The following is a 15,676-nucleotide window of genomic DNA, read 5'->3' as shown; positions in this document are numbered from 1 at the left end:
GAAGTCAGAAGAACTGGAGTTACAAATGGTTGTGAGCCACCATGTGGGTGCTGGGAATTGATCTTAGGTCCTCTGCAACAGCAGTCAGTGCTCCTAACCACTGAGCCACACCCCAAACCCCATAGAGAGAGAATTTCTTAAATTTCATTTTATGTGTATGAATGTTTTTCCTAAAAGTATGTATATGCATCATGTGCCCAGAAAGGTCAGAAGAGGATATTGGATCCCCTGGAACTGGAGGTACAGACAGTTGTAAGCCACCATGTGGGTGCTAAGAGTTAAACTTGAGTCCTTTGCAAGAACAAATGTTCTGGTCCATTTCGTGTTGCTCCTGTGTACACATGTTTGGGGCTGACCACTTGGGTTGCAAACCAAATAGGGGGCTGATGAATGGAGAAAACTGATTCTCCCTCCCTCAGCAACCACAGGTTGTAGCTTTTCATCTAGAAGTGGGGCCTTGTAAAATTTCCCCCATCAACACTGGCATGTCAACTGGTATGGTCATCATGAAGGTCTTGTTTATGCCCTCTCTGACCCCCAGGGGGCACCAGACATGTATACATGCAGGCAAACATACATATAAAAATAAAAATAAATAAACCTCAAAACAAGTCCCTAAATCCAACCCTAGCAACCGTCACCCCCCCAAAAAAAAAACAAAAAAACAAAAAAACCCTGAGTTACAATAAAAATGACGTTAGAAGAAGCAGAAAAAGACAGATATAAAGTTGTGTGTGGTGGCAAATGTCTATAATCCTAGCATTGAGACAGAGGCAGGAGGATTTTGAGTTTGAAGTCAGCCTCAGCTACAGAGCAAGACCCTGTTTCAAAAACAAAAACAGGGTTGGGAATTTATCTCAGTGGTAGAGTGCTTGCCTAGCAGGCACAAGGCCCTGGGTTCAGTCCTTACCTCTGACAAAAAACAAAACAATTCGATCCTCAGCTCCAAAACAAAAATCAAAATCAAAACAAACAAACAGAAAAACCAGGGAAATAAATGCCCTATGCAGAGAAAGCCAAGTACCCTGGGCAGGAACAGGGACTGTAGGAATTTATACAGTAACTAATCCAGCCCAGAGCAGAGCAAAGTGCAGTTTCCCTCCTGAACTTGATCCAGGGCAAAAGCCCACACAGAACAGCCTGCTGAGAGACTGCTCCTGAAGCTTCCAAAGAGATCCCAAGGGGATCTGAGGTCACACCTTAATTAGTGACTTAGCCATGTAGACACCTGCTGGAAACATTCTACTTCACACATAGAGACTTATTCAGACTCAGAACTGATTCCCCAAGCCCCCCGTCCCTCCTTCTCCCTCCCTCTTTGTCCCTGTCTCTTTTAGATAGGGTCTTGACTTTTTGTCCAGGTTAGCCTCCAACTATTGGTCTCAATGATCTTTCTGCCCCAGACTCTCAACTGTTAGAAGTAGCTGGGTAGGATGGAACACACCTTCCCTGCCACATGCAAGGCAGAGGCAGGAAATATTATATCCTTCTCATGTCCTTGATGGAGTTAAAGACCAGACAGTTATAATTATAGTTTTCCTTCGCCATGATAAAAGGGTAAATTAAACAGGAAACCTTAGACTCACAAAAATAAAACATATGATAGAGTATTTTCTTTAATTTTGTTAAATATAAATAAATTAGATATTGTGACTATAATTCTTGCTTGATATGTAAGTGTTGGGAAAAGGTAACCAATGAAAATTCAAGGACAGCAAAAAGGATCAGGAGGGGGAGAGCACTAGACAAGGGGGCTGAGCAGGAGGGGGGCAAGAATCAGACTTGCAGGTCCTGAAAAACATGGTAGGTACTGCAGACTGCCTCCTGAGAGCCCTCAGGAGCCAGGATGAGTTCAAGTGGTTGACATGTTAGCACACTGGCAGGCAATTCTCCGATGGAAAACAGGAAGTTAGAGATTTCTGGATAACCCAGAAGGCTTCTTCAGCGGAGGAGGAGACAGTGCCCTGGTCTGGGCAGTGGGGAATGGAGAGATGGGAAAGAAAGCAGAGGGACATCAGCAAGCCTCCATAACCAGGGAGCAGGAAGAAGGCAGTAGCACTGGGAGTGATCAGATGATCAGGTAAATGACTAGTTGTGGACAACGGAGGAGTGCTATTTTCTCTGGGTTTGTTTTGAGATAAAGTCTCAGGATACAGGCCAGGCTGACCCTGAACTCATGCACTTCGTGCCTCTGCTTCCCAAAGTCTAGGAGTGTGAACAGTCCTGCATCTCCATGGCCAGCAGATGAAGCTATTTAGATAATGAAGTTGATTTTTGAAATAATGTTTTGTTGAAATGTTGAAATCTGTTTTGTTGTTTTGTTTTTGTTGTTTAGATGAGAAAGGTCTTCCTTTGTAGCCCAAAGCTGGCTTAAACTCACGATCTTCCTGAGCTTCTCAAATGAGGTACACTGTTTCTGTAATTGTAGAACATGTAAGGAGAGAGCTCTGAGAGACAATCAGAATTAAGAATGTAGGCCTCAGGAAAAAGGGTTAAAAACTTGATTCTGGGACAGAAGTGGTTAGAGACACAGTAAAATGTATTCAGGTGTCTATGGAGTATATGTTAGAAAAGCCCAAGAATGCTCTGAAAACAGGTTTATAGCTCCAGAAAGGGAGAGGAAGAGGGAGCCCCAGTGAAGGTTGAGAGGGACCAAGCACACCTGCAAGAGGAATACCAAGCAAATGAGTGGTCATGTCACCAGGAGGGACGAGCCCTGGGAACAGATGCTATAAGTACAGTGTAGAGAGTATCAGCCAAGAGCCCAGTGGATAGAATACAGGATGCCAGCGGCCCCAGGTTGGGGGGAATCAGTTTAGGGTTAGGAAAGGTGGCAGTGGGGTGTAAGGAAGCAGCAAAGAGAAATTAGACATCTTTAAGAATAGCAATGGAGGAGAAGGGGGAGGGTAGCAGGCTGACGCTGCACAAAGTTGGTGGTTGGAGAATCTCTAGATCTTTCCAGGGTGTCAGGAAGGGAGAGTGTACAACCAAAGGGAGGGTCTGGGGAAAGCTGTGGAGAGAGGTGATAAGGGAGGTGCCTGGAGGGATACTGTTCCCAGGGTCCCAGGAGCTGGTTATCAGGCTGTCATTTCCTCCACAGCTCTATTTCTTTCCTGCTCCTGGCCTGGCTCTCCTTGGAGCTGGAAGAGAGAAGGACCAAGTCATACTCTGGAAGAAGCTCCATGCCTTCAGAGGTCTTTCTGCCTGACCGTAAGCTGGGGCTGGGACCAGAGGTGGAGGATCTGAGAGGGGACTAAGAACCAAGGACTGAGGACAGGGGTGGAAGAGAGGGAAAAGTCTGGGAGGTGTGGAAGCTGTTTCTGGAAGGGATCCTGAGAGCTGCAGCAGTGGAGGGCTGGAGCCTAGGAAAATGATGCCAAGTCCAGGGTGGCATCCCTTTAAACTCCCTCTGCCCACAGGTTCACATGGCTCTCCTCATCCTGCTGTTCCTGCTGCCAAGCCCCTTACATTCCCATCCCACTTGTGATCTCTCCAAAGCCACCAGCTTGCTGGAAGTCAACTGTGAGAACCAGGGGCTCACAGCATCGCCTACGGACCTGCCAGCAGACACAGGCATCCTCCACATGGGCAAGAACAAACTGGGTACCTTCTCCACAGCATCCCTGGTGAATTTCACTCACCTCACTAAGCTGGACCTGGAGGAGTGTGAGCTGACCAGCCTGCAGACTGATGAGAAACTGTCCAAGCTGGATAACCTGAAGTTATCCCACAATAATCTGCGAAGTCTGCCCTCCCTAGGCCGGGCACTGCCTGCACTCACTATCCTTGACCTCTCCTTCAACCAGTTGGAATCACTGTCTCCTGGTGTCCTGGAAGGTCTAAGCCAACTCCAGGAGCTCTACCTGCAGAACAATAATCTGAGGAGTCTGTCCCCTGGACTCTTGAGGTTCACCACCAAGCTGAACAAACTTAATCTGGCCAACAACAAACTGTGTGACCTACCTGCTGGGCTCCTAGATGGGCTGGAAGATCTTGACGCCCTCTACCTTCAAGGGAACCGGCTTCATACAATCCCAAAGGGCTTCTTTGGGACCCTCCTCTTGCCTTTTGTTTTTCTCCATGGCAACATCTGGTATTGTGATTGTGATATCCTCTACCTCCGCCACTGGCTCCAGCAAAATTCCCACAATGTCTACTTATTGAATGAGGGTGAGAATGTCAATTCCTTGAGCCCTAATGTGGCCAGTGTACGATGTGCCAATTTAGGCTCCACACCTGTCTACTCCTACCCAGGGAAGGGCTGCCCTACCAGTGGTGATAGGGATATAGACGATGATGACTATGATAATTTTCTGATCTACCTGTTACCAGGGCTGAGGTCAAGTTCTCTACTAACACTAAAGCCCATACTACCCACGGGGGCCTTCTCTTAGAGTCTCCTGCTTCTCCAGACAGCCAAATGCCTTCTTAGAATCCAACACACAAACCCACTATATAGATCCCAGGATTCACCACACTCCCACAGACCATGAAATCCATTGTATGCTCTTCTATTCTAATACCCAAAACTATACCTACCCATCATCACACCAATCACCTTAGAGCCTACCTCTACCCTGACTAGCTCAGAGCCCAGTGCCACACCAAAGCTTACCACCTCCACTCTGACTATGCCAGAGCCCAACACTTCCACCCTGGGTATCTGGGAAGCCAGCGTCAACCCAGTGCTCACCACCTCCACCCTAATACCCCAGAGCCCAGCAGCACTACCCCAACCACCCAAGAGCCCATCACCATCCCAACCACTCCAGTGTCCACCATCACCCCAGTGTTCATGACCACATGGGTGTCTACCCCAAGTAAGACCATTTCAGAACTATTTTTTATTTTTTTTTTTTACCACAGAACTCACTTTACTCTTAGAATCTATCACAATGATCCCAGAGTTGAACTGCTTCCTAAATGTCCAAAGGATGGCTCAAGGGAACTCTGACACTTTCAAAAGCGATCCTATTTTTAACTCTGAGTTCTGTTGCCTCCTCGAACTGGGTTTCTATATTCTGGGTCTCCTCTGGCTCCTATATGCCTCTGTTGCTGTCTTAGATCTGGCATGTAAAACCACACACTCTTGACATAGGCCTGTCTGCTGCCTTGGCCACATGCACACACACCACAAGTCTGGAGGAGCAGAGGGGAAGGCAATTAACTGTGCCCCGGGCCTGGATGCTCTTCCTTCAAGGGTCACTCCCTACTTTCCATTCCAGCCTTTTCTCATGGGTAAGGCCTCTGATTTTAAACATCTGATATCAGGATAACCCTTAGATCTGAGCCAGGGTCGTGGTCAGGACCTCTTGGGAACAGTGGGTGTCAGGTACTCAGGCCACAGTCTGTGAAGGTGACTACTTTGGAGATCGTGAAGGATCCAAAAGGACTCTACTGGGATCCAGCTGGGAGTGGGGAAGTGGGGATATGAGACTGCCACAGGGGCATGCTATTTAGTTCTAAAAACAAATAGAAATGGAGCATTGTTCCTATATTGGAGAAACCTTGGAAAGCCATTGATCAAGGCAGGAGCACTATCTCTAATTATCATGAATATTTTTCCCTGTAACACTTCTTATTATTCCACCAGCATTTCCTGTATAATAAAAATGTTTTTAAAAAGGAAATGTAGCTTTCTTTGGGACTTGAGCATGGCTGGAACATCTGGTACTACAATTCCTAAGGACCTAACTTCCCCCACACTGACCCCAACCACCCAACAAAGCCCCAGTTGTAGCTGAGGGTGGGTAGGTGAACATCAGGGGTACTTCTTCTCCATTACTGATCCTTCTGCAGGATTAGAGTACCCACCAGGCTACCTCAAACATCAACTCCGGAATAGAACAATGCCCTAGAGCAGAGAGCCAGAGCTAAAGCCTGCCTGGCTGCAGCAGAGGTGGGTACATTCCTCACACCCACAGCCTTCAGAACACAAATCTCCTCACTTGAGAGGCAGAGGCAGATGGATCTTGCTGAATTTTAGGCCAGCCTGGTCTACAGAGGGAGTTCTGGGACAGTCAGAGCTACACAGAGAAGCCCAATATTGAAAAGGAAAAGAAAAAGTATAATTGTAGGTGCTGGAGAGATGACTCCGTGGTTAGGAGCACTGGCTGCTCTTCCAGAGAACCCAGGTTCAATTCCCAGCCCCCACATGGAAGCTCACAACCATCTTTAACTCCAGATCCAGGAGATCCAGCATCCTCACACAAATATACATGCAAAGAAAACACCAGTACACATAAAATAAGGATTATTAATTTAAAAAGAAATTATTTTAAAGTATAAGTGTGCTGGGAAGTATGAGCACACTATTTTTCTCCCTGATACAGGGGTTCTTTGTGTAGTTTTGGTGCCTGTCCTGGATCTTGCTCTGTAGATCAGCCTGTCCTCAAACTCACAGAGTTCCCCCTGGCTCTGCCTCCTGAGTGCTGGGATTAAAGTCATGCGCCACCACCTCCAGGCAGCACACGCTTTTAATCCCAGTTCTCAGGAGGTAGAGGCAGGGGGATCTCAGTGAGTTTGAGACCAGCCCGGTCCAAAAATGAAGGTCCAGCACAGCCAGGGATGTGAGAGAAACCTTGTCTCAAAAAACAAAACAACACAAAATATAAACGTATGTAATAACAAATTTGAATATCTAAATGAAAGATAATTCTATTAGGTAAAAGGAGCTTGACACCAAGCCTGATGACCTTATTATGATTCCTGGGACCCACATGGTGGAAGGAAATAGCCAACTCCAACACACTCTACTCTCATCTCCCCACAGGTTTTATGGCATGTGTACCCCCACCCACGGACAATAAATAAAAAATAAAATAAAATAAAAATGTCATCAACCAGCAAACCACTGTTTCTGTACTTGTGCGCTAAGCTAGGAAACTGTATCGTTGTTACTTAATGAGCCAAGAAAGGGGTCCTGCTACAGGAACAGACACGGAGGGAACCAAAACACAGGACCACTTAGTAGGCACAAAGAACATGAGCCTCTTCTTGGTTTGGAAATGTTTTCAACTTTCATATCCCTGGAGAAACAGAACAAGCTTCCTATTTCAGAAGATGAAAATAATCAAAACTCCCTTGGCAGTTGGGCACCAGGCATGTGACTAACCAGACTCCCATCCAGGCTTCCTTCAGCTCATAATCTCAGAGAAGGAGGGGCAGTGTAGAACCCTGCAACATCAGGAGATGTGGAACAATGTCTGGCTCAGCAGCTGTGGTGATACAGCTGCTTCAGTGACTTGGTCTTGCAGCAGGGCCAGAGGTCCCCTCACCAGACTGGTTCTACAGCATGGTTCTGGGAACTGTTCTTGGACACAGAACTTCATGTCTGAGTTTTCAGCACAGAAAGTTTGAAGTAGCCAATATCATTTTTTTTTTTTTTTTTTTGGTTTTGTTTGGAGGTTGAGACAGAAACTTGTTATGTAGTTCAGTCTGGTCTCAAACTCATTATATGGCCAAACTAACCTCATCTTAGCAATCCTCCTGCCTCAACATCATCTTAGTTGCTGGGATAGAGGTATGCACCACAAGACATGGTAATGCTATTTTACTTAGGCTGGTGTGGAACTCCCATTTCAGCCTACACAATAACTAAGGCTATATACAGCCACATGCTACACTACCTTGCTCTAGCAATTTTTTTTTTTAAATAAAGCGCTGGGATTAAAGATGTGCACCACTTCCCAGGCCTAGGCGATGTAACATTTCCCTGTGTCTTATATCGGAAAAGTGAACGCAACAGTAGAAAAACCTCCATCCCCAAAGGTTCCAGATCATGGCGTCCATCTCTGCTCCTTTCGCCTCACCCCTTGATTCTGCCCCAATTGTTCCAAGTTGCAAACAATGTCAGTGGCAAGTCTAGGAATCAGCTGCATTAGCTTGTGTCTCCCCCTTGTAGGGTCATCAGCAGTGAGCAGAGATGGGGAAAGCTCGTGTTCATGAAACAGAGGAGGAGACAGTGCCCAGGCCTGGGCAGTGGGGGATGGAGAGATGGGAAAGAAAGCAGAGGGACATCAGCAAGCCTCCATAACCAGGGAGCAGGAAGAAGGCAGTCACACTAGGAGTGATCAGATGATCAGGTAAATGACTAGTTGTGGACAACAGAGGAGTGCTATTTTCTCTGGGTTTGTTTTGAAATGAAGTCTCAGGATACAGCCCAGGCTGACCCTGAACTCATGCACTTCATGCCTCTGCTTCCCAAGGTCTAGGAGTGTAGACAGTCTTGCACCTCCATGGCCAGCAGATGACGGTATTTAGACCATGAAGTTGATTTTTGATATATTGGAGGTTTGGTTTTGGTTGTTTTCTGTTTTTTTTGTTCTGTTTTTGTTGTTGTTTTGATGAGAAGGGTCTTCCTTTGTAGCCCAAAGCAGGCTAAAACTCACAATCTTCCTGAGCCTCTTAAATGTTTCTATACTTGTAGAACATGTAAGGAGAGAGCTCTGAGAGACAATCGGACCTAAGGTAAAAGGGATAAAAACTTGATTCTGGGGCAGAGGTGATTAGGCACAGCAAAGTGTGTTCAGGTGTCTATGGAGTATATGTTAGAAAAGCCCAAGAATGCTCTGAAAACAGGTTTACTGCTCCAGAAAGGGAGAGGAAGAGGGAGCCCCAGAGAAGGTTGACAAGGACCAAGCACACCTACAAGAGGAATACCAAGCAAATGAGTGTCATTTCTCATGTACCCAGGAGGGACGAGCCCTGGGTACAGATGCTGCAAGAACAGTATAGAGAGTATCAGCCAAGAGCCCAGTGGATAGAATAGAGGGTGCCAGCGGTCCCAGGTTAGGGGGAATCAGTTTAGGGCTAGGAAAGGTGGCAGTGGGGTGTAAGGAAGCAGCGAAGGGAAATTAGACATCTCTAAGAATAGCTAAGGAGGGGAGGAGAGGGTAGCAGGCTGACGCTGCACAAAGTTGGTGGTTGGAGAATCTCTAGATCTTTCCAGGGTGTCAGGAAGGGAGAGTGTACAACCAAAGGGAGGGTCTGGGGAAAGCTGTGGAGAAAGGTGATAAGGGAGGTGCCTGGAGGGATACTGTTCCCTGGGTCCCAGGAGCTGGTTATCAGGCTGTCATTTCCTCCACAGCTCTATTCTTTCCTGCTCCTGGCCTGGCTCTCCTTGGAGCTGGAAGAGAGAAGGACCAAGTCATACTCTGGAAGAAGCCCCGTGCCTTCAGATGTTTTTCTGCCTGACCGTAAGCTGGGGCTGGGACCAGAGGAGGAGGATCTGAGGGGGGACTAAGAACCAAGGACTGAGGACAGGGGTGGAAGAGAGGGAAAAGTCTGGGAGGTGTGGAAGCTGTTTCTGGAAGGGATCCTGAGAGCTGCAGCAGTGGAGGGCTGGAGCCTAGGAAAATGATGCCAAGTCCAGGGTGGCATCCCTGTAAATTCCCTTCTGCCCACAGGTTGACATGGCTCTCCTCATCCTGCTGTTCCTGCTGCCAAGCCCCTTACATTCCCATCCCACTTGTGATCTCTCCAAAGCCACCAGCTTGCTGGAAGTCAACTGTGAGAACCAGGGGCTCACAGCATTGCCTATGGATCTACCAGCAGACACAGGCATCCTCCACATGGGCAAGAACAAACTGGGTACCTTCTCCACAGTATCCCTGGTGAATTTCACTCACCTCACTAAGCTGGACCTGGAGGAGTGTGAGCTGACCAGCCTGCAGACTGATGAGGAACTGTCCAAGCTGGATAACCTGAAATTATCCCACAATAAACTGCAAAGTCTGCCCTCCCTAGGCCGGGCACTGCCTGCACTCACTATCCTTGACCTCTCCTTCAACCAGTTGGAATCACTGTCTCCTGGTGTCCTGGAAGGTCTAAGCCAACTCCAGGAGCTCTACCTGCAGAACAATAATCTGAGGAGTCTGTCCCCTGGACTCTTGAGGTTCACCACCAAGCTGAACAAACTCAATCTGGCCAACAACAAACTGTGTGACCTACCTGCTGGGCTCCTAGATGGGCTAGAAGATCTTGACGCCCTCTACCTTCAAGGGAACCGGCTTCATACAATCCCAAAGGGCTTCTTTGGGACCCTCCTCTTGCCTTTTGTTTTTCTCCATGGCAACATCTGGTATTGTGATTGTGATATCCTCTACCTCCGCCACTGGCTCCAGCAAAATTCCCACAATGTCTACTTATGGAATGAGGGTGAGAATGTCAATTCCTTGAGCCCTAATGTGGCCAGTGTACGATGTGCCAATTTAGGCTCCACACCTGTCTACTCCTACCCAGGGAAGGGCTGCTCTACCAGTGGTGATAGGGATATAGATTATGATGACTCTGATAATTTCTCTGATCTACCTGTTACAAGGGCTGAGGTCAAGTTCTCTACTAACACCAAAGCCCATACTACCCACGGGGGCCTTCTCTTAGAGTCTCCTGCTTCTCCAGACAGCCAAACGCCTTCTTACAATCCAACACACAAACCCACTATATAGATCCCAGGATTCACCACACTCCCACAGACCATGAAATCCATTGTATGCTCTTCTATTCTAATACCCAAAACTATACCTACCCATCATCACACCATTCACCCTACAGCCTACCTTTACCCTGACTAGCTCAGAGCCCAGTACCACACCAAAGCTTACCACCTCCACTCTGACTATGCCAGAGCCCAACACATCCACCCTGGGTATCTGGGAGGCCAGCATCAACCTAGTGTCCACCACCTCCACCCTAAATACCCCAGAGCCCAGCAGCACTACCCCAACCACCCAAGAGCCCATCACCATCCCAACCACTCCAGTGTCCACCATCACCCCAGTGTTCATGACCACATGGGTGTCTACCCCAAGTGAGACCCTTTCAGAACTATTTTTTTTTTTTTAGCACAGAACTCGCTATACTCTTAGAATCTATCACAATGATCCCAGAGTTGAACAGCTTCCTTAATGTCCAAAGGATGGCTCAAGGGAACTCTGACACTTTCAAAAGCGATCCTATTTTTAACTCTGAGTTCTGTTGCCTCCTCGAACTGGGTTTCTATATTCTGAGTCTCCTCTGGCTCCTATATGCCTCTGTGGTACTCATCTTGTTGCTGTCTTAGATCTGGCATGTAAAACCACACACTCTTGACATGGGCCTGTCTGCTGCCTTGGCCACATGCACCAGCACCCCAGTCAGTTAATTTCAGTACTTTGGAGATCCTGAAGCACTTAAAGGACTGTACTGGGATCTAGCTGGGAGTGGGGGGAGGTGATTGGGAGATGAGACTGCCACAGGGGCATTCTATTTATTTGTAAAAGCAAACAGAAATGGAGCATTGTTCCCATGTGGAAGAATATTTTTTCCTTGTAATACTTCTTAGTTTTCCACCTGCATTTCCTGTATAATAAAAATGTTTTTAAAAAGGAAATGTAGCTTTCTTTGGGACTTGAGAACGGCTAGAACACCTGGTACAAGAATTCCCAAGGTCCTAACTGCCCCCACCCTGACTCCAACCAACCACACAAGAAACCCCCAGTTGTAGCAGAGGGTGGATAGGTGAACATCAGGGGTACTTCTTCTACCTTAGTGATCCTTCTGCAGGATTTGAGTACCCACCAGGGTACCTCAAACATCAACTCTGGAATAGAACAATGCCCTAGAGCAGAGAGCCAGAGCTAAAGCCTGCCTGGCTACAGCAGAGTTTGGTACATTCCTCACACACACAGCTTCCAGAGCACAAATCTCCTCCCTTGAGAGGCAGACTCTGGGTTTGAGGCCAGCCTGGTCTACAGAGGAAGTTCTGGGACACTCAGAGCCACACATAGTAACCTTATATTGAAAAGCAAAACAAAAAGTATAATTGTAGGTGCTGGAGAGACGACTCCGCAGTTAGGGGCACTGGCTGCTCTTCCAGAGAACCCAGGTTCAATTCCCAGCCCCCACATGGAAGTTCACAACTATCTGTAACTCCAGATCCAGGAGATCCACTATCCTCACACAGATATACATGCAAACAAAACACCAGTACATATAAAATAAGAATTATTATTTGAAAAAGAAATTATTTTAAAGTATAAGTGTGCTGGGAAGTAGTAGCATACTTTTTTTCCCCCTGAGACGGAGTTTCACTGTGTAGTTTTGGTACCTGTCCTGGATCTTGCTCTGTAGATCAGCCTGGCCTCAAACTGACAGAGATCCCCTTGGATCTGCCTCCTGAGTGCTGGGATTAAAGTCATGCGCCACCACCTCCAGGCAGCACATGCTTTTAATCCCAGTTCTCAGGAGGTAGAGGCAGGGGGATCTCTGAGAGTTTGAGACCAGCCTGGTCTAAAAATCAAGGTCCAGCACAACCAGCGATGTTAGAGAAACGCTGTGTCAAAAAATAAAACACAGAAAATATATGTATGTGGGTGTTAGGTACTCAGGCCACAGTCTGTGAAGGTGACTACTTTGGAGATCCTGAAGGATCCAAAAGGACTCTACTGGGATCCAGCTGGGAGTGGGGAAGAGGGGATATGAGACTGCCACAGGGGCATGCTATTTAGTTCTAATCTGAAGCCCCCTCTTTACATCCAGACCTCACACATCAAGAGAGGCAGTGAGTTGATGGAACAAGGTGGTCATAGAACCAAGCTCCCTAGGTTGCTTAGAGAATTGCCAGGCCATGTGGTCACTGCTACCCTTCTGGGGAAGAGCATTGTTCCCACATGGAAGAAAACTTGGAAAGCCATTAATCAAGACAGGAGCACTATCCCTAAAGTATCATGAATATTTTTTTCCCTGTGACACTTCTTAGTTTTCCACCAGCATTTCCTGTATAATAAAAATGTTTTTAAAAAGGAAATGTAGCTTTCTTTGGGACTTGGGAACTGCTGGAACACCTGATACAAGAATTCCCAAGGTCCTAACTACCCACACATTGACCCCAACCACCCAACAAACACCCAGTTGTAGCAGAGGGTGGGTAGGTGGACATAAGGGGTACTTCCTCTACATTACTGATCCTTCTGCACACAGAAGTACCCACAGGCTTCCTCAAACATCAACTCTGGAATAGAACAACGCCCTAGAGCAGAGAGGCAGAGCTAAAGCCTGCCTGGCTGCAGCAGAGGTGGGTACATTCCTCACACCCACAGCCTTCAGAGCACAGCTCTGCTCACTGGCCAGGTCAGGACTGGGAAAGCGTGTCATCCTGGTGAGTTTGAAGAGTCTTAGGTCTGTTGCTCTCAAAGCTGGATGTAACAGTTCCCCTCCTCTCCCCCAAATCCACTGATCCTGCCATTTGCTGATCTCACCAATGAGGCCTTCTTCCACACCTCATCTCAGTCAGTCCAGGCCTGGGGCCAGAGAAGGAAGTCTGTCAGCATCTTTCTGCCTCTACAGACCGCCCTTCTCCAGATGGTTCTAGACCTTCCTGTGAACCTGACTGAATCTCTTTCTTGCCTTGAAGTCTTCTGGTACGGGTCAAACCTGGGAGGTTAGCCATCAAGGACTTCTGTTCATGGAGTCCACCACCAGTCCCGCTTCATCTCCCATGGCAGTGTGTGCTTGGCCCACTGCATGTCTCATGGGTCTCCTGTGTGAGCTGGATTCCTTTCGGCCTCTGTCCTCACTCTAGCTAAGAGTTCTTCTTCTGCCTCTGCCCCCTGCCCTCCTCCTAACCCTGACTGCTACCGCTAACAAATCCTCTCCTAAGCTGGGCAGGCTGCAGTCCACTGCTACAGCCATTTCCAAATGTTCCTGTCATCTTCTTGCTAGACTTTAAAGTCCTGATAAAGCTTGGAGGCTTTTTCAGGATGAGCTCCTCTGCTCGGAGCAGAATGCCCACAGACGAGGCACGCCTCGCGGGCAGGGCAGCTCGGGGAGCCTCTGGGGGTGAGCTCCAGCCCAGGAGGCGTGGCAGTAGCTCCAATAAAGTCTGTGGCCAGGGCAGAGGTAAAGCCAAGCTCGCCTCCCACCCTGGGCTGTCCTTTCCTCAACCAGCGCTTACTTGTCTCAGCCGAGGGGATGTTGTGTGAGTGGTCGGCGTCCGCAAAGACACGTTGAGCACGATGACGCAATTCATAACAATGAGCGTGGCAACCACCATGACGAAAATGAGATACCTGAGATACCCAAAAGGCATGATGTCACAGCTAGCTGCCCTCTACCTCACAAACACCTCTGCACAAGTGGTGGGGTTCCTCCCCTTACTAACCCTGCACCACGCCAGAATTGTCCCCGCCCCTCTGCACCTACCGTCTGTTCGGACATGAGCTGAATAAAACCAGCATAACTGCTTTTAATAAATTGGATAAAATGACTTACACAATCAATTGATCTTGGCTGGGTCAGTATGAAAGTCCTTCTGAGCCGAGTGGTGATGTCATAGGCTTTAATCCCAGCACTGGGGAGGCCGAGGCCAGTAGATCTCTGTGAGTTCAAAGCCAGCCTGGTCTACATAGAGTGCCCAGGGTGTCCAGGGCTACACAGAGAAACCTTGTCTCAAACAACAAACAACAACAAAAGGAAGCCCTTCTGGAAGGCAGCCTGCCTCATGGTTCTTCCACCCCATCAGGAGAACTACCTCAGAGTGCTGTTCCACCTTCCTCGGGAGGAGCTGCCACAGACAGAAGGAACAGTGGGGTTCCAGGCCGGCTCCTTCAATAACATGTTCTTTAGATTACTGTTCAGAAAACAAGACCATGACAGTAAACCCCGCATGAGGCTCCCGTGGAGTGGTGAGCAGCTGGGAGCAGATAACGCTGCCCCAGGTACTGGCAGATGAAATGGACCAGCGCTGTACTTCATCTGTTGATCTCATTTTTTTTCCTAGTAGGAAACCCAAACTAAACATCCAAGAGGGGTAGAACCAAGTCCAAGGGAAACTGGACCTGTTGCAGATCTTACTCCTGAGCTAAAGTTAGGATTATTTTGCTCAGCCATGGTGGTGCACGACTTTATTCTCAGCTCTTGGGAGGCAGAGGCAGACAGATTTGTTTGAGGCCAGCCTGGTCCTGCTTTACAGATGGAGTTCTAGGACAGCCTGGGCTACATATTGAGAAACCTGTCTCAAAAAACAAAACAAAACAAAAGGATTATTTTAAAAAACAACACCAAACCTCATGATACAATATAGAGAAAAGGCCTTTTAACAATGAAAAAAGGAATACAAAAGCCAGGTGTGACTGAGGCCCACCTTTAATCCTAGCATTGATCGGGAGGCAGAGCCAGGCGGATCTCTGTGAGTTCAAGGCCAGCCTGGGCTACCAAGTGAGTTCCAGGAAAGGCACAAAGCTACACAGAGAAACCCTGTCTCGAAAAACAAAACAAAACAAACAAACAAACAAAAAAATCCTAGCATTGAAAAAGAGGGAAATTCAAGAGCAGCCTTGGCTACCTTAACTAGAGCTAATCTCTAAAATGAGAAAAAAATGAGAGAGAAGCACTCAGCAGTCCCTTTGGGAATCTGAGCACAACCAAGGAGTCTCCAGTCCCAGAGCAAAAGGGTTTCCTCTCTAGAAACTTACAAAAAGAAAACAGGCTGGAGCCAGGAGGTGGTGGTACATTCCTTTCATCCCAGCATTCAGGAGGCAGCAACAGGGGATCTCTGTGACTTCAAGGCCCACATGGGCTACAGAGTGAGCTCCAGGAAAGGTGCAAAGCTACACAGAGAAACCCTGTATCAAAAAAGTAGGAAAGAAAGAGAAAGAAAAACAGGCTGGAGAGATGGCTCGGCCATTCAAAACTACTG

At 47.7% G+C, this 15,676-nt stretch overlaps 1 protein-coding gene and 1 pseudogene across 1 annotated transcript; both read left to right on the top strand.

The window, feature by feature from the left end:
• The first annotated feature begins 3,199 nt into the window (after positions 1 to 3,199).
• On the top strand, positions 3,200 to 4,938 carry LOC118589644 (annotated as a pseudogene).
• A 4,182-nt stretch (positions 4,939 to 9,120) lies between these two features.
• On the top strand, positions 9,121 to 10,839 carry LOC118589645 (platelet glycoprotein Ib alpha chain-like). Its single transcript, XM_036197123.1, has 2 exons — positions 9,121 to 9,197; positions 9,408 to 10,839. The coding sequence occupies exons 1-2, from the start codon at positions 9,180 to 9,182 to the stop codon at positions 10,446 to 10,448; spliced, it is 1,059 nt and encodes a 352-aa protein (XP_036053016.1). The 5' UTR covers positions 9,121 to 9,179; the 3' UTR covers positions 10,449 to 10,839.
• The last annotated feature ends 4,837 nt before the right edge of the window (positions 10,840 to 15,676 follow it).

This window comes from Onychomys torridus, chromosome 8 (genome assembly GCF_903995425.1).
Source record: "Onychomys torridus chromosome 8, mOncTor1.1, whole genome shotgun sequence".
NCBI classification, from domain to species: Eukaryota; Metazoa; Chordata; class Mammalia; order Rodentia; family Cricetidae; genus Onychomys; species Onychomys torridus.
Note: the sequence above shows the minus strand (reverse complement) of the source record. Positions and strands in the feature narration are given on the sequence as shown.